This window comes from Armigeres subalbatus, chromosome 2, assembly GCF_024139115.2.
Source record: "Armigeres subalbatus isolate Guangzhou_Male chromosome 2, GZ_Asu_2, whole genome shotgun sequence".
NCBI lineage: Eukaryota > Metazoa > Arthropoda > Insecta > Diptera > Culicidae > Armigeres > Armigeres subalbatus.
The window spans coordinates 221,462,866-221,487,828 of NC_085140.1; the positions used below are offsets into that span (position 1 = coordinate 221,462,866).

General features: G+C 40.1%; 1 protein-coding gene across 5 annotated transcripts in view; it reads right to left on the reverse strand.

The window, feature by feature from the left end:
- Nucleotides 1-21,408, reverse strand: part of LOC134211702 (coiled-coil domain-containing protein AGAP005037) — a 107,268-nt gene extending 85,860 nt beyond the window's left edge. For 3 of the 5 annotated variants that reach the window (XM_062688845.1, XM_062688843.1, XM_062688847.1), the window contains exons 1-8: nt 21,109-21,408; nt 13,689-14,095; nt 3,730-3,780; nt 3,494-3,624; nt 3,268-3,439; nt 3,004-3,202; nt 2,794-2,941; nt 1,769-1,831 (exon numbers count right to left, since the gene is read on the reverse strand). In XM_062688845.1, coding sequence (XP_062544829.1) covers nt 1,769-1,831; nt 2,794-2,941; nt 3,004-3,202; nt 3,268-3,439; nt 3,494-3,624; nt 3,730-3,780; nt 13,689-13,776 — 852 coding nt within the window. In that variant the 5' untranslated portion in view covers nt 13,777-14,095; nt 21,109-21,408. The remainder of the gene's footprint in view (nt 1-1,768; nt 1,832-2,793; nt 2,942-3,003; nt 3,203-3,267; nt 3,440-3,493; nt 3,625-3,729; nt 3,781-13,688; nt 14,096-21,108) is intronic. The other 2 variants (XM_062688846.1, XM_062688844.1) reach the window with 1 other exon arrangement.
- Nucleotides 21,409-24,963: the final 3,555 nt, after the last annotated feature.

Consider the following 24,963-nt stretch of genomic DNA (forward strand, 5'->3'; position numbering starts at 1 on the left):
TTATGAGAAAATTCCTTTGTTAGCTTTATTCCAATGAATTGTAATGAACAGTGATTGCCAATCACTGGCTTGGAAATTTACATGAAAAAAAGTGCATTCCTCGTAGATTTTGCCACAAAAAATATTTAAAAATATTTTTTAGACCGTTGAATTGATATAACTTTGGAAAATGAATTTAAAAGATGTAGCGTCCCTCGAAACGCGGGACGTATGGTCACATTAATATAGTTACAATTTTTTTTTTTTTTTGATCTTTATTAGAGTGATTTTTAAGATAATACAAAGTTCATCACTATAGTTACAAATTGCAAATTGCCAAAATTTCACATTTCTAGTTTTCGTTGAACACATTATTATGACTTTTCGTAAATAGTAGTTTGTGCAACTAGTTGCAAAAAGATGATTTTTTCAGCACGAGTTGTACGTTTATCAAACGAGGCTTGCCGAGTTGGATAAATACTACGAGTGCTGAAAAAATCGATTTTTGCAACGAGTTGCACACGCTATTTTTTGCAATTACGAAAAATGGACTTTAATGTGATAAATCTGTACCAAAATGGTACAAATGTATTTACTTCACATGATCAATCTTGCCAAAATGTCATGCTGCTGCAGAAAACAAACATATTCCATGTTATCGTGCCACATTGTATATTCGACAGACCATAAAGCAATAGATAAACCTGCTTTTAGAGAATTTGATGTCATGTCCATTAAATTATTCCATTGATTACGTGACACAGAGAATACACTGTTTGAACACTCAACCAAGTTAATTGAGCTACATCTGGTCATATAACTATTGTTCTTATGCTGGTTTTTCATTATAGCACCCAAATGAGTGCTATAATGGATATTATGCAACCCATTTGAGTTGCATAATGTTCATTAAAGCACCCATTTCATTGGTATGGAAAAGTAGGCCGTTTTATCACTCAAACGTCAACTGTAAACCAGATATTATGATCAGGAATTGCAAAAAAATATTTAATACACTCTAAATGAAACGATAAAGCTAGTAGATTCTCTGTGTATCCAGACGAGCCAGCCTCGAGCTAAAAAAAATGGGATTGTACAAACTCGTCTTATGACAAGTGAAGACATTCCACTAAAAAGCTCAAAATAATTTTCTTAATCAAAATGCGTGTTAATAGAGTAAATTTGAAGTCTGATCGCGTGTTGCAAGTTACACCACATGCGGGGTAACTTGCAACAAGTATATTTTTCGTTCCTCCAAATCATTCTAAGCGTCCCCTTTAGAATATGGGGTGGGCTACTTATCTTTAATACCGTAACCCTATTTGACGGTACTAAAAAAGGTAGCCAACATACACGCCATTTTAATTATTAGACTACATTTTTTAGCTCAATTCAACGCACACTAGGTAGGGGAAGTGCACCGGTTTTGGCCAACTTAGTGCCTAATTTGGCCAACCCTGGAAAATACATAAATATGTATAATATGTATCCAAAATAATCGATCAGTTTACAGCAGCGTTGAACCGTGAGGGATATATCTTTTGTTGGAACTAATAAAACCCTCGCAAGTTCTAAAATAATCACCCCTATTCTTGTTTACGGGCGAACGAAACTTTGGAACGAATGCAGTTCGTTCGAACGCTACGGCTACCCCATTTGATTTTGCTGGCGTAAACGCGAATGCGCATCAGCTTTCGTTCGAAAGCGCGTTCGTACGTAAACGAGAATAAGGGTGAATGTTTCTATTCTGTATTTCAATTGTCATAATGTGAGTTCGGAGTTCACTTACCTTACTTTTATGAATATGCTGATGTCTATAATCTGAATCAAACTCCGGTTCACTAAAGTAACTCTGGAAGAAAAAAATAAAGCACATTAATATAAGTGAATTAATATTAGGTTACTATTAATATAATTAAAAATGTATTAAAATTTGTCAAGAATTATTTTCTCTTAATATAAGCAAATAATATATTATCAAATTTCTCTCTTTGTGTGCCCTGTGTACCATGTTGCAATAACTAACGTTTCTGCCGTTATTGATTGGAAAGGAGTACACTCAGGGAATGGCATTTTTAGGCAAACTACTGTATACAATACCGGCATTATAAAGTGCCCACTTGCCGTTTTTCATACAAAATGTCAGCTTTGGAGCTTTAGATCTCGGTGAACAGATTTTGCTTGACCAGAACTCAGATAATAAAAAAAAATTTACTATATCCAAATTTTGACCATGTCCATGTGAAACAACAGGTTGAAAAAATATTGTGGTTTTGCAAAAAATCATTTTTTGAATATCTTGAATTGTATAGGTTGTATACTGATGGTTCAGGAAAAATGCGTATTTTTGTCAATACAAAAATACCCGTAACTAAGAGTTGTAGTTTTAAATATATTTGAAAATCATTTTGTCAAAAAATTCATTTTGGTACAGCAATATTTTTCTACCCTGTGAATCAATATAGTCGAAACTCAGGTATGGTAGACTTATTAATAAAAATTATAAAGTTATATTCCGGTCAAATTTTCAGCTAAATTGGTTTACGGGCAACCGAAATCTAGAGCTCCAAAGTTGACCATTTTATATGAAAAACGACAAGTGGGCACTTTATTGTGCCTCTTTATATCCAAAAGGGTAACATTTATTGAAATGAATCAAACAATTACATCATTTTGTAGAAATTTGTAAAAACTGAATGAAGGAATGCCAAATCTCAATATCAACTCAGAAATGCCAGTAGATTTTCTATATAAAAATTTATAATGCAAAGTCGAAAACAAAGAGATAGACTTTATGTAATGTGTATTGCTTACTTGTTCTGAATCCCAAAGTCCAGGTGCACCAGGAGTCGCTAGTGGCTGAGGTATCCCTGGTCCTCCAGGTAACACTTGTGGAGCACTCACTTCATTCGATTCGAACAGTCTAAGCACTGAACGGTCTCGAATTTCCCGCAGGTGCGACCTGATTGTAATTGAAGATAATTATTTTTAGAAACCTTCATAGCTATTCATTCTTAGACTCACCGCACATCTTCCAGTTCGTAGAACATATCCTTGCTGGAATCGTGAATATATATTTTCACATTGGGGCCTTCTAGATATTGCATAGTTAGTTGCCGAGGAAATGATCGCACAAACAAAGCGCGAACCGTATCGATTGAGGTGATTTCGTTTGGAAGTAACGCTCTCTTAGTTTCAGATCTATACTGCAAAAAAACTAAACCTAGAAAGATACAAATGACGATTCAAGTAGACCATGTTACAGCATTCATGAAATTCTGTCCGTACCTAGAGGTCTCTCTAGAGTTTTAGATGGGGTTCTCACAACGGGTAACGACGATCGTTGTTTTCCGCCCCGCCTAAATCCTGTACTAGCTGTCTCGACCTCGGACATGATTCCAGGATCATCGTCAAAAAGGGCGCCTTGATTCACAGGTGGATATGCTCTCATCTGACGAGTCTGAAAATGGAGAAATATCAAAACAAAAAGGGATTTTATGTAAAATCAACCTACATCTAAATCTAATGATCGTTGAAGAACGGAAAGTTCGCCGCCTTGTCCTTGGTAGTGCAACATGTCTCCACCCAGGGTGTGCCTTCTAGGATCTTCTCTACTCCTGGCAACACGCCTCCTGTCATCGGTCGCTGCAAGATGTTAGGAAAACATGAATTATATATCTGAATTTATTGTAGTTAAAATAAGTAAGAGATTTACAAAAGGAATGAATGTTGAAAAAATGGGTTACTAACCAGGCTCGTTCTGCTGATTTCGATTGCCTTTCTCATTTTGCCAATCGTCATCTAAAAGAAAAATTGACAGAAAAATATCCGCAGTCAATATACATATTATTTTAATTCTTATTTTAAAATGTTCAGATTCTCTAGTTACTATCTTTTTTGTGTGACTATTTCAACTTGAATATTTTAAACACAGGTGATCAAACAATCAAATGCATTATCGGGAAATTCGTTGAAATGCTGAATAATTTGTTATATTAATTTTAAAATCACAAAGTATTAACAGCGTGCGCGTTTTTGCGAGGTTTTTTTTTGTTATACCAGAAAGCTTCCGAAACGTTATGGCGTTATGCTTAACTAGCATGCAATCAAAGCTTGCGTTGCAATTGTTGTACTGAAGTCGTGTACTAAATCGAGTAGAAGAGCTTGCATGGGTTGATAGTTCAAGGCATTTTATGGCATGCTATTACTTAATTACTATGTTTACAAAAGTTCAATTAAATGGACGCAGTGGTTCATCCCGAACAAAAAAAGTTTCATAACTATTTAAATATTTAGATTTTTTTGGAATGCGCAATCGTTATGAAATTCAATAGTGATCAACTACGCTTTAATCTCTGTCTAATGTAACTTGTTGCGAGAAAATTGGCTAAGAATTACTTTATGAAAAAGTGGTAAATGTTTTGCGGTTTTAGTGTGCACATACACACATATACACACGGACTGAGAGATTGAATAGTGCCATTTGGGTAGCTATTGCAGATGCGCTCCTGTGTCTTGGAATTCCCGAGTACCTGTACAAGATTCTCGGAAGCTACTTCCAGAATCGATTACTGGTATACGGCACGGAGGCAGGGCGGAAGTGCGTTGACATAACCTCAGGGGTTCCGCAAGGTTTCATACTGGGGCCGGTGTTATGGAACGTCATGTACGGCGGTGTCTTGAGGTTGGAGTTCCCGGTGGGCGTGGTAATCGTCGGCTTCGCTGACGATATTACGCTGGAGGTCTGCGGCGAATCAAATGGCAGCGTGCGTGGGACAGTTCCAATAAGGGTAGATGGACACATAGGTTGATACCGGAGATAGGTACGTGGGTCAAGAGGCGCAATGGGGCAATCACTTTCCACCTGACCCAGGTCCTTACAGGCCATGGTTGCTTCAGACAGTATCTACACCGGTTCGAAACTCGGCGTCGCCCGCGTGTCCGGTGTGCGCAGGTTTAGAGGAAACGGCGGAACACGTATTGTTTGTGTACCCACGTTTTCGCACAATGCGTGACCACATGTGGTCTGGACACTACCCCGGACAGCCTAGTCCGGAGGATGTGTAAAGATAAAGTTGGCTGCAACGTCGTTTTATCGGCTATCGTCCAAATCGTCGAAGGTGGCGCGTGGACTTGAGGAATGACTAGTTCAGCAAATAAGAGGTGGTCCAAGGGATCGGAGTCGGCTTCATGGGTCATACCGGTGTCATGTGGTCGAACTCGACCCTTTTATCGAACAAGTGGCCGCGCGAAGAACAACATGGTATCGTCGCTTTCGCGGCGTCGGTCAACCGGGCGGGTTCCGAGCCCGAGGACGGAAAGGGGTCCTCGTCAAGGCTGGGGCAGGCGTAGTCACCGCGTCGGCAAGCCCCTTTGTGTGTTGGCGAATAGGCCCTATCGCAGAGAGGCCAATTTGGGGTGCACGCGGCATCATCATTCTTGATACTAGCCGTACAGAGGGAAGCAGGCGCGAAGTCGACCCTTCCCACCTTTCGAGGACATAGGGCGTGGTAAGGCCACCTGGAAAGCCGGCAATGCGCTGGCACGACACCATGGTGTCCTTCTAAAAAAGCGAGTTACGATGTTCGGTGCTGCAAGGACACGCAGCCAAACTCAAGGGTGCGTTGTGCACTGGCCCCCCTTTGGAGCATTACTTTCTGGTTGCAACAAAGAGACGATTGGCTTGGCGGCAATGGAAACGGTTTAGCGGGTCGAGGATGTAATCCTGCCTCCCTCGTTTGCTGTTGGAGGTGGTCCCTAACCCCGCACTTCCTGGACGTCCAACCCAGGTAGTCTGTTGAGCAGACTCCCTCTTCATTGCTTTAAAAAAAACACGGGCTGACAGCAGGGTTTGCAGAAATCGCTCTCAATAGATAACGGACAACGATAAAAGAGAGGCAAAAACCTCTTCGAATCATAACAAGCCATGAAAACAAAACTATCGCACTTGTATACTAGCTGAAAAAAAACTGATTCGGATAGGAGGCCCCCACCGATGGGGTTTGATAAAACGCTTTGTTCTCGCTCACTTTATGTTGGGGGCCATATTTTTTTTCGCACAGCTCTGTAAAACAAGTTGAAGTACATCATCAGAACCGGTACACCCCCCCCCCCGCAATTGGGGCTTATTAAAAGAAATCAGTTCATTATCGTAACAGCTACCGAAAAACTTATCTCATGGTACCTCTCATGGCTACCTATCGAGAGTGTATACAGACATGATAGGTGAGAGACTTTCTCATTCTTCTTTGGATTCAAACCCTGACTGACAGACATTTGTTCAGTTCGACGAACTGAGTCGATTGGTATATATCATCATAAGCCTCTGAGACTTCTATAAAAAATCGATTTACAACTTTGTTGTACGAGAAAGGCAAAAATTGTTGCTAGTCCAAACGTCACTATTCAAATTGGTGCTAGACCCCCAATAACTCGAATAAGACCTCAAGGTCAAGAAAGTCGGATAGATTTATTCTTATGCGCGAATTCACTATCATTAGATTATACGTGTATGTTAATCCAAGATCCCCATGCAGCCGTAAATGGCGTTAGCGTTATCCCCATTTTTTTTAAATGTTGTTAGCGAGTAGTACTCATCGTACTCTTAACAGAAAAATGAGAAATATATAAGTTGTAACTTGGCGCATACGTCACTTTTTCATATTACGGCAGCATAAAAGTGACCACATGCCTGCAGCCACCATAATAAAAAGTGACAAAAGTTTGCATCGCATTTGTCTCACTCAACACATCCATCGTTATTTAACCTTTTGGTGGATTAATTATTTTGTAGGTGGTCAGTGTTGCTGTTTGTTGATTTCGAGCGCTGTTTCTGTGGTGGTGGAAAAGGAGAGCTCCCATACAAATGAAACAAAAATTCCTACAAAACTCGATAACTAATCAGAGAGGCGAAACGAAGTTCGTCGGGTCTGCTAGTGTTCCATAAAAACGTATATTTTTGTTAACAACTTTGTAGAGGGTGATAAAAGTTCCTGAAACATTGAAAAACAGTTACTTAAAAACCTGATTTCAGGATCTTCCACTGAAAACGTCACATATCTCGTATTGTATAAGCTATAAGTACGGGATGTCTTTGGCAAAATGACTTAAAAAACCATCCGCCATTCCGTGAACACGGAGAATCTGTGCTGTTGGAGGAGTATTTGAGACTAGCATGAAAGCTCAAAAATCTTCCTAAAGCTAAAAATCGTAGCTACTTGCGACGAGAAAGCTCAATGATAATGCTTTGGAAAACGGCGTGCAACATGCGGAGCCGTATTTTTACCAACGAGAGTGAAGAATACTCCAATTGACGGATATCCAAGTTCGTAAAAAGTTCGTCCAAATTTTGTACCAACTGAACCGCTATTTCGGGAATCTACCCTTGATCCTAAATATCTGGGTGACCCATTCTCAATGCTGAAACTATCTATGTCTCTTCTTTATGTCAAACAATTCTCCACCGGGATGCAGTAACTTTAAAACCTCCCGGATATTGCCTGCTTCATGGAGCGACAGGATAAAGTAATAGCTCTTAAAAAGAATAAAGCACGCATAAGATTGAGCATAGATTGCTACGCGAATATACAATTTGGCGCACGTGAGTCTCACGAGACTTCCGCTATATAGCTTACCTTTGCGCACAAGGAGCAATTAGCTTCGTGAAGAAGCAACAAAAGTTGGACTGATCCAGTGGTGATCTGGTGAATGCATCGAAGACAAAATACATGCTAGTGGACGAAACCGAGTGCAACAGGGCCCGCCTGGGAAGCAGTGTTACGATAGACGGGGATACTTTCGAGGTGGTTGATGAATTCATCTATCTTGGATCCATGCTACCGGCTGATGAAAATGTTAGTCATGAAATACGAAGGCGCATTATCTGTAAAAAACGGGCCTACTACGGGCTTCAGAAGAAACTGTGGTCAAAAAAGATTATCACCCGTACCAAATGTGTCATGTACAAAACTCATATAAAACCGGTAACATGGAATTTGGAACTGTCGAAATGGCAACGTATGAAAAAGCATGAATTCGTGAAAATAATACTGGCAGCACTTGAACTTTTTGCTTGGTTCTTATGGATGCAAAATGTAAACAAGTTGAATTGGAACCGCTTTTGACGGTTCGATTGGAAACAAGATGGCGTCTTCGCCGATCTCTTATTCTAGTATTTCTACTTAGGACCATCTTTGGCGGTGTACGAGAAGACGGTGTGTGGTGGCGAATAATGAACCACGAGTTCGTCCAGCTCTACGGCGAACCCAGTATCCAGAAGGTTGCTAAATCTGGAATCGTACGGCAGGGCATGTTGAAAGAAAGCCGGACAGCAACCCTGCAAAGTTGGTATTCGCCTGCGACCTGGCAGATACAAGAAGGCGTGGACGGTGTTCGGGTCATATTGACCCGGTTTTGACATATCTCAGGCATTTCTGAACCAAATGTACTTGTTTATATGTACATATACCTAAAATAATAGTAAGCTCATTTATTTTCCGAAACTGATCTTAGATTGTTTATTGACCACACTTACATTTTGTAATAGTCGGAGGAAGGATCGTCAGTTGACCACTTTTATATGAACGAAAATTGTACACGAATATCGCGCATGAACGATTTCATTGCTGTTTTTTTTATCAGAAATGTACCCAATACTATTTCAGATATGACGAATCATGAATACAGACAATATTTCTACAGATGTTCTAGGTTCTCCAAACCATTCTGGATTTCAGAGCTTTGGCCTTCCAGGTCATTTACGCTTGATACGAAACCAATAGCAACCCCTAATGCCCATACAGGCCCTTAGAACCCATGCGCGAAATTTACTATCTAGATATGTCCAGTCTCCAGTAGCCTTGTGAGAAAAGGCGTAGGATTGCCAATCCGGAGATGGAAACATTCTCGATTCCCTGGGCATAGTGTATCCATAGTACTTGCCACACAATATACATACTCATGCAATGGCGGGCATAGAAAAGCTTTCAATCAATAACTGAGGAAATGCTAATAGAATACTAAGTTGAAAAGCTAGACCAAGTTCCAGTTGGAATGTAGAGCCATAGAAGAAGAAGAAGATATGTCCAAACAGAATGATTTAAGTTCTCCAAATCATTCCGGAGTTCAGAAGAACTGGTCTACCAATCAACTGAACTCTATATCATGCCAACAACAACCCATACAGGCCGTTTGAGACCATGTGCATCCTATACGATCTAGATATATCCAAATCAGATGTTCTAAGTTCTCCAAATCATTCTGGAGTTCAGACGAATTGGTCTACCAGGTAAACTGGGCTCAATACAAAACCATACCAAGAGGCCATGCGCATTATATACGATCTACCATTATATATCGATGTCCAAACCGGATGTTCTAAGCAGGAAATGGAAAAACCAAGTTTTCGAAAAATCGAGGATGACCCGCGATCTTACTTTTAAATTATCAAGTGATAAAAACTCGCCAGCGATTCAGAATCGTTTGAAAATCGTATCTTGATTTGAAGCATTTACCGTTACATTTTGAGCTCTTATTCCTTACTACCATGAAACCATAACGCTAAATAGAAGATATAACGCGACTGTTGACAATTAGCTGATATTAGTAAAGATTAATGTTTGTATTATAATTCTGTGTTTATTATCGTTTGAGTGCAAAATTTGAGAAGTTTTCGCCGACGACAACTCGCCTTCTGTTTTCACATGAACATTGTTATCATTATCGTCTGATAATGATTCAGCACAACACTGGTTCTAAGTTCTCCAAATTATTCCATTGGTATCAGCTGGGGTCAATACAAAGCCAATAGTAACCCATGTTGTTCATACAGGCCCTTAGAGGCCATGCGCATATGTCCAAACCGGATGTTCTAAGTTCTCCAAATCCCGTAGGGCGCCACAGTGTAACAAGTCCCATGTTGCAATAATTTTATACAAACAATCAACGTGAAACAGTTGACAAACTTAAATAATACACGTTTTCTCTTGGTGCCCTAAGAGAGGTGGCTAGATGATGCCCATTATGGGGATATATGACATACCTTGTGACCACCCCCCCGAAAATTGTAAAAAAAAAAAAATTATATCATTTACATATTTTCACATATTTCTTAGTTTTCATTATGAATTCTAAAAAAACATATTTTTGCGTATTTAATTATATCACATCTATGACAAATGATCATTGACCGTTTGTACAGCAAAGCATAGAAATTGTTGTTGCCAAATGTAAAGTCCAAGTAGGGAAACCAAATTGAGTTGAGCCTCTGGCAACATTTTCTCGATTTTTAAGCTAAATTCAATGCCGCTGGAATTTGCAAAATCCCTAGCTTCAAAAAAATAAATTTGTTCTGCATTTGTTTGAGTAGTATTCTGATCGCAAAAAAAATGATATTTTAATGAAATTATCATGGGATCAGTTTGTTTGCATTACAATACGTTACTCTTAGAATCGTGCGTGCTCGTGTTCGTTAAAAATCTGAGCATGTATATAAGTTTATGCCGAAATTGATAATATAAAATGCAATAATATTGTTATTGATGCATAACAATGGAAAGGTAAGACTATGCATTGAATCATTCGAAAAAAAACGGGACCTAAAGATTCGATTAAATTGAGAGGGCTTCTCAAAAAGATGCTCATTTCAAATTACTATTTCATAAATAAGACTTCCATCCATGGTATAGTTTGATTTCTGTTTGTTTCTAACTTGCCCTTAGATACAAGCCGTTATTCGTAAGCACTTTCTCTAAGGGTTTAATATCGACATTTACGTTAAATATCCGCTTCAAAAAAGATTGAACCATTTTAGAACTTCGTCAAAATAAGGGCACACAAATCCTGCCAATGAAATTTCTAACTATCATTCTTTCTAAAATAAAAACGGCCTACGACTGATTGATTTCGCCGCCTCCAAGAATATGGCCATTCGCAGCACCTACTTCCAACACAGCCTTCCGTATCGGTACACCTAGAGATCACCACTGCAGACAGAATCACAAATCGACCACGTTCTGATTGATGGACGGCACTTCTCAGACATTATCGACATCAGGACATATCGTGGCGCTAACATCGACTCTGAACACTATCTGGAGATAGTGAAACTGCGCCCAAAACTATCCGTCATCAACAATGTTCGGTATCGACGACCGCCGCGATACGACCTAGAGCGACTGAAGCAACCGGATGTCGCCACTGCATACGCGCAGTATCTCGAGGCAGCGTTGCCGGAAGAGAGTGAGCTCGATGGGGCCCCTCTTGAGGACTGCTGGAATACAGTCAAGCAGCCATTAACGACGCAGCGGAGAACAACGTCGGGTATATGGGACGAAGTCGACGGAACGATTGGTTCGACAAAGAGTGCAGACAGATTCTGGAGGAGAAGGTACAAGGTACCCGCCGACAGAACGTAGAACGTTATAGACGGAAGCGGAGACAGCAGACCTTCCTTTTTCAGGAGAAGAAGCGCCGCCTGGAAGAAGCGGAGTGCGAGGAGATGGAACAGCTGTGCCGTTCTCAAGAAACACGCAAGTTCTACCAGAAGCTCAACGCATCCCGCAAAGGCTTCGTGCCGCGAACCGAAATGTGCCGGGATAAGGATGAGAGCAACTTGACGGAAGTTAGGGATGGTATCCAACAACTAAAGACCAATAAAGCAGCTGGTAAGGATGGTATCGCCGCTGAGCTCATCAAGATAGGCCCGGAAAATCTAGCCACTTGCCTACACAAACTGATAGTCAGAATCTGGGAAACTGAACAGCTACCGGAGGAGTGGAAGGAAGGGGTTATATGCCCCATCTACAAGAAAGGCGGCAAGCTGGAGTCTGAGACCTTCGAGCGATCACCATCCTTTATACTGCCTACAAAGTGATATCCCAGATCATCTTCCGTCGTCTGTCACCATTAGTGAATGAGTGGGAAGTTATCAAGCCGGCTTCGTTGACGGCCGCTCGACAACGGACCAGATCTTTACTGTACGGCAAATCCTTCAAAAATGCCGTAAATACCAGGTCCCAACGCACCATCTGTTCGTTGATTTCAAGGCGGCATACGACAGTATAGACCGCGTAGAGCTATGGAAAATTATGGACGAGAACAGCTTCCCTGGGAAGCTTACCAGACTGATCAAAGCAACGGTGGATGGTGTGCAAAACTGTGTGAAGATTTCGGGCGAACACTCCAGTTCCTTCGAATCGCGGCTTCACTGGCAGCCAGTGAAGATATATCAGCTTCCCCACTGATAATCTTCCCTCTCCCTTCATACGGGAGCTTGGCAGGAGGAAGGTTTTTTTGTGTCTTTATTAAGGAGACTTTCAGCCCGAGGCTGGCTCGTCTCCGGAAAGAAGGAAGGTCGTGCGATATGTGCCATCACAAATATTGCCCTCCGCTCGCTTTCAAATCGACTTCTATAAAAACATTCTTCATGCCTGTCGTATCCTAACGGAACTATCAATTCTATACTTTCGCCTCTAATTTCTATCATGAACATGTACGTCTAAGTTTGGAAGATGATATTAGCATTTCCAGATCAAAGCATATTCATTTGATACGATAACACATTTGATCTCCTCCAAAACAAGCAAAGCATAATTGTATAAATTGGTTTTGTTTCATTTTTGACGTCCTTTGCACCACTTGTCGCACTAGTGGTCCCTATTTGGCCAATCCCATAAGAAAACAATGGGATTTGCCAAATAAGGAACCAAAATTAAGAATTGTGCCACAACTGGTGCATGCGTTCCTATTATGGATAATCAATTTTGAGGATTATAACAAATTTTATTGTGATTTTCACAGAGCTGTTCTAAGGAGTAGGAAGTAAAACCTTTCGTTTGATATATAAAGTCGACCCGCATGCCTTCTACTTATTTAAAAAAAAACAGTTGTTCTTATGTATGGCGACAATTGGTACACCCACCCTATTCAGGGAGTCAGCAATTACGTCACCTCCACCTACATGAGTGTTCGTTTGTTTTAGGCCCAATTGTTTAATGTTTTTACACAACTGCTTTGCAGGAAGATCAGCACTCAGTTGAGAGTTAAAATATTCTCGCTTTGTGCTTTTGATTTCGCGATTGGCCAAGTGACGAAGGCAAGTGAAATTTTTCCATTTATTCTGGTTACCTTGGTCCCGTTTCCAGTACTCATAGGCTTCGGAGCGGTTTTTAATCAATCGATTAACATACTTGTTGATCCAAGGATTTCTTGGATCTTTGGTCGTCTTTTTCTTGAGTGGCGCATGTATGTTAAGAACGGACTAAAATAAATCATTGAAACACCGAAGCTTTTCGTTGATTCCCACACAGTTGTAGACATTATCGAAATTGACACAACGAAGTTCAGCAATAATCGAGTTTTTATCAACTTTATGATATTCACGAGTCCAATAAGAATCAGTAGAAGTTTTAGATAGCCTAAACTTATAATCAACACAAATAAAATCGTGTTCGCTGATTCCCCCCACTGACGACTGGTACACATTGTTCATGCTATGACTTATTTTAATTGACCAGTAAATCAGTGAACGATGGAAATTTGACGAGTGTTATGTCTGTTTGTCTGTGGTACCGCTCCAGAAACATAAAATAAGGTGGAATATAACAATTCGAAAGTAGGATAATCTATTCCGGCTAGATTGTAAAAATATCCCTTTATGCGTCTCAGACAACGTGTTATCTTAACTTGTAAATGTAGTCAATGATACTTACCTCCTTCTCGCCCTTTCCTTTTCTTTTTGGTGCTGCCTGAAGAGTTGGAGGAAGAGCTTTTGTCTTTACTCTTCCACCGAATCAACATTTTCGAAATTTTTCTCTCACTCCTCCTGCACTTTTATAGAAAAACGCTACAGTTGCACTTTAATTATGCCCTTTTCAATTTGATAACTAACAACTGGATTGGACAATCAGAACAATGTGGGTGCGACTCACTATATTATTTTTGTTTCCGCTTTAGGCCACCGCAATATTCGATTCTATGCAATGGCTTATTCACTCATCCAACAGACTTTTCTTACTCTTGAAGCACATCGAACACTGCTGCAAGGTACATACGCCGGTGTGCACCACATGCGCGTTAGATACACGTTCAATATCCCCGTTGTTATCACTCCATCTTCCTATACCCAAAATTTTTTAGGCCCAAGAGCTGAATGCAAGTTTTAGGGAAGGGTTATGTTACATTACCGAATGTTACTAAAGAACGAAACCAAAACCTTAGTGATAAAATAGGAAGTTTCGAAGTCATGTAAACATGTCAATATTCTGATTAAGAGATTAAATTTATGAATTCTACATTCAACTTTTTTTAGTCCTGATAGAAATGCGTTGACAAAATACCTTTTTTGGAACTGCGAATATTATGGAGGAGCATGGTAGCACACTTTGAACGTTTTCTATGCTATGATATTTTTTTTAATCTTTCTATAAAACAGAAATCTGTGAAAGATGGGAATAAATGACATGATAATATCTATGCATAAGTACAGTGGCGTAGCCACGGGGGTGGTTTTGGGTGTAACCCCCCCCCCCAAAGACAAAATTTTTGGAAGAAAATTATTTTTCGTAAAAAAAAATGTTCAGAAACATACACCACCCTCCCCCCACCCCCCCCAAACCAATTTTCTGGCTACGCCACTGCATAAGTATGATTCATAATTTATGTTTCAAAATATATTAGACCCCCTTCTCCTGCACACAAACATGTGATCGAGCAATGGTTATCCAAAAATGAAGCTGTGGTTATCCAAATACAATCGCTTTATGAAACTGACACATATATCGCTGACTTCCCATAATCCTAAAAGTATTCATGCAAACCAGATGAAACACCTATAAGTTATTCATATATACGTAATTACAAGCAGAACAGGTTGGCAATATTTATTATAGTTGACATGTGAACCCTTATTAATTATTCAAGTAGGAAAATGAACATGGCTCATAAATATTGAATTGAGCTTTTAAGCGCTATATTTTAAATTATTAACATACTGTCACACTATAGTTGGATACTGGTTGTATATGAACATCAGTTACCACTAGGGGAAGGGGAGGGGGGGCAATATGCCCTAGCTAAGCAAACACTGCTCTATTGTCTTATTTGTAACGCTATTCATGGGTATTTTACATTATGCATCAGTTAAACAAGATAGCTAGTTGATGCCATTCAAAATTGTCAAAAATCTCAATCATATTGATAATATTCACATTTCAAAAAAGTGGTGATATTTTGTTGCCGGAAAACTCATGAGGCAAAACGCCTTTCCGCTGGCGGCTCCTAGGGAACAAAGTACCACGCGTCGGCGAATCAGCATTCTAGTATGGATAGTCCGTGGAGACGCAAGTACTTTGTAGGTTATTGCCACTAGGGCGTTTTGCCTCGCCAAAATGTTAGATGTTTCTTCAAAATGTGGAAATTTTCGGTTTTTCCGACCTTCCCATGCACTATTTTGAAACTTTCTTCGCCTATCCTACATAATTTTAGATCTAGTTTTGTTACGGACATATTAATGACGGTAAATATGAGGGAAACCACAAAAGGCGTTTTGCATCGGGTGGCGTTTTGGGGCCTCTTCCCCTAATGTAACGAAGCAGTGAAAGTTTCTGCCCTCATGTCATTGGCATGGAAAGCTTTTATTCGGTTCACTTGTCATAAGACAAGTTTGTACCTTCCCATTTAATTCCACCACTTGATTGTACCTTGACAGATACGTATTTCGAACTCAACGGTAAGGTCGTCTTCAGTGTCTCGTACTTGACTCGACTAATTCCGTTACCAACAATAATGTTATACGACTCTTGACCTTTCCTGAAAGGTTGCAAACAACCTGTTTCACAATAAAAATAATCTCAAAACTCAAATCGAGTAATTTGCGTTCAAACGGACCATGTGTTGATCGATAGACAACATTTCATGGATGTCACAGATATCAGGTTCGTCAGACCAATAAACTGTGACGCAAGTTTACGAAAAAACATCCATGTACAGAGTTTTTTTTATAGACTTGCCAAAAAAATTAAGCCAAATCTACCCATTGAGCAAAGTAAACAAACACTTGCTGGTAGAGTGAAAGTATTCTTATCCGCTGATAATTATTATTGCGAATCAAAGAACGCAAGAACTGAAATGCATGATATTCTGGCTTCGTAATTCTCACTCATATGAATAAAAACCCAGGATTGATCCAAACAGCGGAGTGCAATTTTCAATATTATTTTGTGAGCTCTATATAGAACTCTGATTCTACCAGTGGCCCTTCATGGGCATGAATCATGGAGGTTAAAAGAGGCGCACCGGAGACCTTTCGGGGTTTTCGAACGAAAAGTCCTGCGTACAATAGGCGAAGGGAAACTACCCCTATATTACAAAAAAAATAAGCGAGCTCATCTACAATTCGTAATCTCATTTAAATCGAAGAAGTGTTTTATTTTATCACTTTCGTATTGAAATATGAAAAACAATTCTTAATTGATTGAGGTTTTTACAATACATAAATCACAAAATATATGTAAAACTTATTTCATATTTTTAATGGGTCACCCTCTTATTCCGCTCTATTTAATGCCCTGATGCTCTGAGCAAAGTTTCAGTCAAATCGGTCAACGTTTGGAAATTTACATGGAAATGTTATGTTGAAAACCGCGAGAAGATCAGAGTTTATCTTTTTATTAGCGTTTCTCTAAAGGCCCGGATAAAAGATACAATGATGACGGCGAATGTGAGCAGTTAATTGAGGAGAAGAATGCAGCACGGGCGAGACTGCTGTAACACCGCACGAGGGCGAACGAGGCACGATACAAACGGGCGCGGAACAGACAAAACTCGATTTTCCGCAGGAAAAAGCACCAGCAGGAAGATCGAGACCGTGAAGAGACGGAGGAACTGTACCGCGCTAATAACGCACGAAAGTTCTATGAGAAGTTGAACCGTTCACGTAAGGGCCACGTGCCACAGCCCGATATGTGTAGGGACATAAACGGGAACCTTCTTACAAACGAGCGTGAGGTGATCCAAAGGTGGCGGCAGCACTACGAAGAGCACCTGAATGGCGATATGGCAGACAACGGTGGCGGTATGATAATGAACCTAGGAGCACGCGCGCAGGATATGCGACTACCGGCTCCGAATCTCCAGGAAATCCAGGAGGAGATTGGCCGGCTGAAAACAACAAAGCCCCTGGAGTTGACCAACTACCAGGAGAGCTGTTTAAACACGGTGGTGAGGCACTGGCTAGAGCACTGCACTGGGTGATTACCAAGGTTTGGGAGGATGAGGTTCTGCCGCAGGAGTGGATGGAAGGTGTCGTGTGTCCCATCTACAAAAAGGGCGATAAGCTGGATTGTAGCAACTACCGCACAATCACATTGCTGAACGCCGCCTACAAGGTACTCTCCCAAATTTTATGCCGCCGACTAACACCAATTGCAAGAGAGTTCGTGGGGCAGTACCAGGCGGGATTTATGGGTGAATGCTCTACCACAGACCATGTGTTCGCCATACGTCAGGTATTGCAGAAATGCCGCGAATACAACGTGCCCACACATCATCTATTTATCGACTTCAAAGCCGCATATGATACAATCGATCGGGACCAGCTATGGCAGCTAATGCACGAAAACGGATTTCCAGATAAACTGATACGGTTGATCAAGGCGACGATAGATCGGGGGATGTGCGTAGCTCGAGTTTCAGGGGCATTCTCGAGTCCCTTTGAAACGCGTAGAGGGTTACGGCAATACGAATACAGGGATTGACACGAGTGGTACAATTTTCACGAATTTTCACGAATTTTCATTAATTATCTTAAAGATAAATCGTCTAGCTTAAACCTTTGTAGGGGTATGTGGCGGGACCATCATCATCATCATCATCAAGTCCGTCCAGTTATTTGGTTTCGCCGACGACATTGATATCATGGCACGTAACTTTGAGAGGATGGAGGAAGCCTATATCAGAATGAAAAGCGAAGCTAAACGGATTGGACTAGTCATCAACACGTCGATGACGAAGTACATGATAGGAAGAGGCTCAAGAGAGGTCAATGTAAGCCACCCACCACGAGTTTCTATCGGTGGTGAAGCACATTCACTCCGACTTTTGACATTCGTGTTTTGATTATTCAAAACATAGAATGACTTACTCAGTTTACTTCTTCATAAATTCATTCAATTGATTACCACTGAGTATGGTAACTGCGCGCGAAAAAAACAAAATTAGCCTTGATTATATTGACATTTGGCGCTAAAAATGCCCCTCAATTGAACGTCGGGATTAGATCTATGCGTGTATTTATTTAAATCATCAAACATGTGTTCAGTTTTACGATTATTTAATAATTTGTGATATTCAAATAAATACTCACTGACCCATATTCATTCTGAAAATTGACGGTGCAGAGCCGAATATGAATATGTTTAGAAGTGAAGTGACAAAGAAGGCCGATGGGCTTCACAAAAAATAATCGAATATTTGAAGCTCTGGTGGTGACGAAATCGAGGTGGTTGAAGAATTCGTGTACTTGGGCTCACTGGTGACCGCCGATAACGATACCAGCAGAGAAATTCGGAGGAGCATAGCGGCTGGAAATCGCACGTACTTTGGACTCCGCAAGACGCTCCGATCGAATAGAGTTCGCCGCCGTACCAAACTGACTATCTACAAAACGATTATAAGACCGGTAGTTCTTTACGGACACGAGACTTGGACGATGCTCGTGGAGGACCAACGCGCACTGGGAGTTTTTGAAAGGAAAGTGTTCCGTACCATCTATGGTGGAGTGCAGATGGCGGACGGTACGTGGAGGAGGCGAATGAACCACGAGTTGCATCAGCTGTTGGGAGAACCATCCATCGTTCACACCGCGAAAATCGGAAGACTGCGGTGGGCCGGGCACGTAGCCAGAATGTCGGAAAGTAATCCGGTAAAAATGGTTCTCGACAACGATTTGACGGGAACAAGAAGGCGAGGTCCACAGCGGGCAAGGTGGATCGATCATGTTGAGGACGATTTGCGGACCCTCCGAAGACTGCGTGGTTGGCGAAGTGCAGCCATGGACCGAGCTGAATGGAGAAGACTTTTATGTGCAGCACAGGCCACTACGGCCTTAGTCTGATAATAAATAAATAAAAAAATACAATAGAGTTGCAATAAAATATCTATTGTAATTCTTTTGGGATTTTTTATTAGACTCCCCATCTGGGTCCCTATCGCTATTTCCGGGCTCTATATAGGGACCCACTTTTACATCGGTAGTATCTAAACGGGAATGTAAAATGAGAACGCAACTCAAAATTAGCCGTGAGTTTCCAAATTTAGCGCCATACTGGGTCGCTAAATTTCTATACAGGGTTACTATTCTGTGAAACGTCGCTTTAGTATTGATAAAAATTGTTTTTCTTTTCCGGAACAATTTCGTCGTGTGTAATTAAATATCAAGAGACAATGAGGAGCGATACACACCGGCGTCCGCTAGAGCCCACAATATTCATGGATTTTCCGTGAAAGAAAATCCTACTGTTTTACTGTAGTTATTCAAGGCGGAGGTCTTCCAGGAATCCCTCAGAAGCGAGCTCAGAAGGTTCTTTTAGTAATTGTTCAGTATGTTCTTCAAGGAGTTCCTCCAGAAAATCTACCGCAAGTTTCTCTTTTCTGCCGTTCATCATACGGGAACTGTTCCGATCATGAAGATCCCTGAACATTTAGTGGAGTTATGTATAAAATGCGTCGGTTGGGTAAAATGCGCCACCACCTTTTCTTTCCCAAATTTCGCCTCAAAATCGTAAGCAGCTGAAGCCAAAAAACATTTGTATGCTGTCAAACGAAAAGACTCAATCAAAAACTCTGTATTAAAATTTAAAAAAATAAAATAATTTTCTCTCTAAAATAAACTCATTCCAACGTAATTTCGGCGTTCACGTCCTCAATGCTTTTTCTTTAGACACAAAACTATTTTCTCCTTATAACCATCAGTCTGAGACATTGACTAACTTAAAGGATAGAGTTGACACAATTTTTGTGCAGAAGAGTTTTAATTTTTTGATGAAAAATATTGGAATATTTTGATTATCATTTTTGGGTGGCGCATATTGCCCAGCATCGTTCATTTTGGATTGAAAAAAATCACAAATATGACAAATAAATCTAATATAGGGCTCGGTTTGGTAGACCTTACACCGTAAACACTACGTAAAAGTGATCTACTCGCTTTACGGGACATACATTTTGTCCATAGCATCAGGGCGTCAAAAAGAACGGAATAAAAAAGCGGCCTATCAGAGAATTTTAAAGCGTTTTTGAGCCAACTTAATATATATGTCAACCGATTTACTTTTAGTCAGCCTTCATGCGATTTTATCATAGCTTTTAAATGATAATTAGAAACAGAAAAAAAAAACAAAATTAACGCTAGTTCCATGAATCTGAGAATTTTTTAAACTGTTCCTTTTTAGATTTCTACGTTACTTTATCGTGCTTTATGACGGATCATGTAGTTACAAAGATCAACAGAAAAAAAATATCAGTTTACTAGCACTTCAACCTTATTTATTATAAACTCGTGAAATTTCATGCCTGCTGAACCTGAGTATTAGTTTAATTGTTTCATTAAGGACATTAGTCATTTTCATGACTGTCCTGTCATAATCGCTTTGACGGCACATTTTTTATAATACAGGTTGTATCCTCAATTTTCCTTCCACTTCCTGTTTTAAAATTGTTCTATCATTACGGAACCTCAAGCAATAACTAGGTGCATCGTAGTATTTGACCGCACATACAGGATAGGAATTTTTCATTCACCGAGATGTGCATTATCCTTTCTATGGATGTATGGGTGAGTGGGAGTGTAGAATCCAACACGACTGAAAAATCGAAATTTGGACATCATGTCCGGAATATTTGTCATTGTCATCTTAATTCGCAATTCTTTGAAATCAAATAATTTGAGTTACAAATTTGATGTGATTGTTTTTTTACCTTTCTTGAAGTGAGAAATATGATTAATGTAGTTCTTAATTTTTTTTTTGTATTTCAAGAAAAGCGGTCCCTGAGGGACGTACCAACACCCTTTTTCTAAATTTGCATTAGCTCTTGAGATTAACCTCCGCTTAGAAGTATTCAATATTTTATTACGTTTTTATCTTTAACTTCATCTCCAAGTGGATTATTTGCCTCAATGTAGACTCCAATAAAATCCGATGTCTGGTATTTCTGCACTTTCAACACTCCCCTTAATGGCGTATGATATTTTCAGTTGACTCGAATACCGCGCGCGACGTCCGTTATCACGATACATTCACTAGATATGGAAAACTTGATGGTCAATAAAGGTTTTCATGTTGGAACTGTACTAACTTCGACTGAATAATCCCGTTTTTCTGACACTTTTCAGACGGAGTAAAATTAATGGTACCAGATAAGGTTCCACCGTTACTGTCGTCGGTCGATAGAACGATGCGTGCGCATACATCACTATTTACCCTTCCTACATGGGTGTGCCTGTTTGTAAATGTAGAATTGCATATACAGAAGGGGAGATTCCAATCGAACGATTTTCATCGCTCAGTCAGCTATCCGAGATGTCAGATGTCGGGTATATTTTATCATAGAAAACTGAATATTCGAATACGAATGTTTCGTTTATTTAAAGCATTGTATTGCAACAACAAAATCTAGAAACACAGATACAATCATGATTTTGGAACTGTTATTCGTATGTTGAAAGGAAATATTGGGGCCATACAAAGGAATCCTCAAAGATTAGCCAAACTATGGCCGAATAACCATGCTAAATATTAGTATCTAAAAATTATCATGTGGAATACGCGAATGTAGTTAGACCTCTGAACCCTCAATTAACAACATAAATGCTGCCAAGTAGATATTTATGCTTTAAAAATTGATTACTCATTACAAAGGCTCCTCCTGTAATTATTCGAATTTGACTACGAAATGTTCCTTGTGACAACCATAATGTTCCATAGAATAGAATGTTATTGTTTCAAAACATATTCTCGGGATATTAGATGTTATTGGATCCTACAAAGTACCACTAGCCAGCCCAATTAACATTCCAAGGTTTTCAAGAGCGAATGATACAAAGTAGTAATTTAATAATTCTTCGATTTATGCAATTCTTATAGCGCATTTATAGGCGGTCATCAATAAACCTTTCATAAATATGATGAAAAGCCACAAATATCGAATGCCTAATGCCTCGATAAGCTGTTATAAAAACGGTGCCCAAACAACAGACGATAATTCCATAATCGACCTTATCAAAGCACAATACAATTCTTTCAGGCAGTGGATATTCCTAAAAAAAATGATACACGGAAAATGAAACCTCTTATGCAGGAATGCCTATTTTTTTAAAAAAATTGGCCGCTGAGTGGTGGATCCTGGCAGTGAATGCTTTATTAGCACGTGCTATTCAGCACTTATTAAGTCCTTTTTTTGTTGTTGGGGTGTAGAACCACTGCGTACATTGAGTTGAACTTTTGTGCTATTTTTGTGGTTGTGGCCTTAATTGAGGATCACATATTCCCAACCACTTCAGCACTGATAATCGGATGATTTCTAACCGGAGGTCGAACGCGAACATTATTAGCGGTTTTGCGAACTTGCACATCCAGAGATTATCGAGTAAAAACACTTGCATAATGACATTTGAATAAATCACAGATCCCTTTGGTAGATGAGCATTCTTTGGACATTACAGCAGGTAAGCCCGATTCTTTGCGCTGAGCAACACGAACAACACGTGTTCCGCCGTTTCCTCTAAACCTGCGCACACCAAACACTCGGGCGAGGCCGAGCAAGCCAGCTGCGTTACCTGCACTGTGATTTTGCAGCACGCTTAAACGCCGGGCACATCGAACCCCCCATGGGGTGCTTGCTGTTCACAGCTTTGCTGGAACAAATCAAACAATTTGGAGGGTTCTTGCAGCATTGTGCCTTATGTCCCTCCAATCCGCAGCGTCGGCAGAGATTGTATGACATTTGCCAGAAAACCATTTGCCAGAATCAATTTGCCAGAATGATTTTTGCCAGAAACCCATTTGCCAGAATGGACCATATGACAGAAAGCCATTCCCCAGAATAGACCATTTGCCAGAATGTAATTTGCCAGAATGTACCATTCCCCAGAAATAGTAAAACTGGAAATTCCGATTATTAGTGGTGGCTAAAGAATACAAGAATACAGACATTTTGCCTAGACTTGTAGATATAACTTCTTCAATAGCCGTCCAGTATGATTTAAAGGCCCTCCTTAGCCGTGCGGTAAGACGCGCGGCTACAAAGCAAGACCATGCTGAGGGTGGCTGGGTTCGATTCCCGGTGGCCTTCTTAATATAATTACTTTTGTATTTTTTTCTTCTTCTTCTTCTTCTTCTTATTGGCATTACATCCCAACACTGGGACAGAGCCGCCTTGCAGCTTAGTGTTCATTAAGCACTTCCACAGTTATTAACAGCGAGGTTTCTAAGCCAGATTACCATTTTTGTATTCATTTTAAAAATTGAATCATACCTACAATTGGATAATATTATTTTAAATCATCTTCTTCTTCTAATTGGCATGACATCCCCACACTGGGACAGAGCCGCCTCGCAGCTTAGTGTTCATTAAGCACTTCCACAGTTATTAACTGCGAGGTTTCTAAACCAAGTTACCATGATGATACTTTTATGCCCAGAGAAGTCGAGACAATTTCCAATCCGAAAATTGCCTAGACCGGCACCGGGAATCGAACCCAACCACCCTCAGCATGGTCTTGCTTTGTAGCCGCGCATCTTACCACACGGCTAAGGAGGGCCTTTAAATCATACTGGACGGCTATTGAAGAAGTTATATCTACAAGTCTAGGCAAAATGTCTACTTCTAAAGAAGGAATCATATCTACAATTGCCATATTCAAACACGGGCATGGGCAAACACCCACTTTTAAAAAAGGGATAACATCTACCCTTGCCTTAATCGGAGCAAGCGCGTTCTTTAAAAAAAAATGTTCTCAACCACCATTGCTTTAGCAAACGCCTATTTTCAAAGAATGGATTACATCCACCATTGCCTTAATCCGCACAAGCGCCTATTTTTAAAGAAGGAATAGCATCCACCATTGCCTTAATCAGGGCAAGCGGCTACTTTCAAAGAAGAAATCACATGTTCCATTTCGTTAATCCCGGCAAAGGCCTTTTTTAAAGAAGGAATCACATCCACCATAGCCTTAATTCGGGCAAGCAGCTGCATTAAAAAAAGGTATCGCATTCGCCATTGCCTGAATCCGAGCAATCTCCTTTGTTTTAAAAAGGGATCACATCGTCTATTTCATTAATCCCGGCAAACCATTTACCATTGCCGTAATCCGGGAAAGCGCCTTCTTTAAAGAAGGGATCATATGCACCATTGCCTTAATCCGGCCAAGCGCCTATTTTTAAAGAAGGAATTACATCCACCATTCCCTTAATCCGCGCAAGCGCCTATTTTTAAAGAAGGGATCACATTCACCATTGACTTAATCCGGGCAAGCGCCTTCTTTTGAAGAAGGTATCATACCCACCTGTACACAGATAGAAAAATCCACTGAACTTTACGCTAAAAATCATGCACATAAATGGAACACTATTATTAGCGTAATTCCACACAGGATAAAGCCTAAATGTATACAATATTTGACGTGAATCATCAATATTGCATACAAGTTGAAAGCAATATTGTTAAGAAGAGGACCATTTCAGCGAAGAATAGCGCAAATTTCCGCATGTCAAGTTTTACGCGCTGTTTATTTTTCATATTTTTTTTCTGTGTATGGTGCGAATAGACTCGATTTGGTTGTTAAACTGAAGCCAAAATTTTCTATTGTGCCGGAGCCAAACATTGAAGATTAGGGTTACGTTCATTTAAGATCGTAAGAAGAAAGTATTGTTATTATTATGGAAAAAAAAAAAAAAAAACTTAGTTTGAGTTTTGTTTGGAAAATTGTAA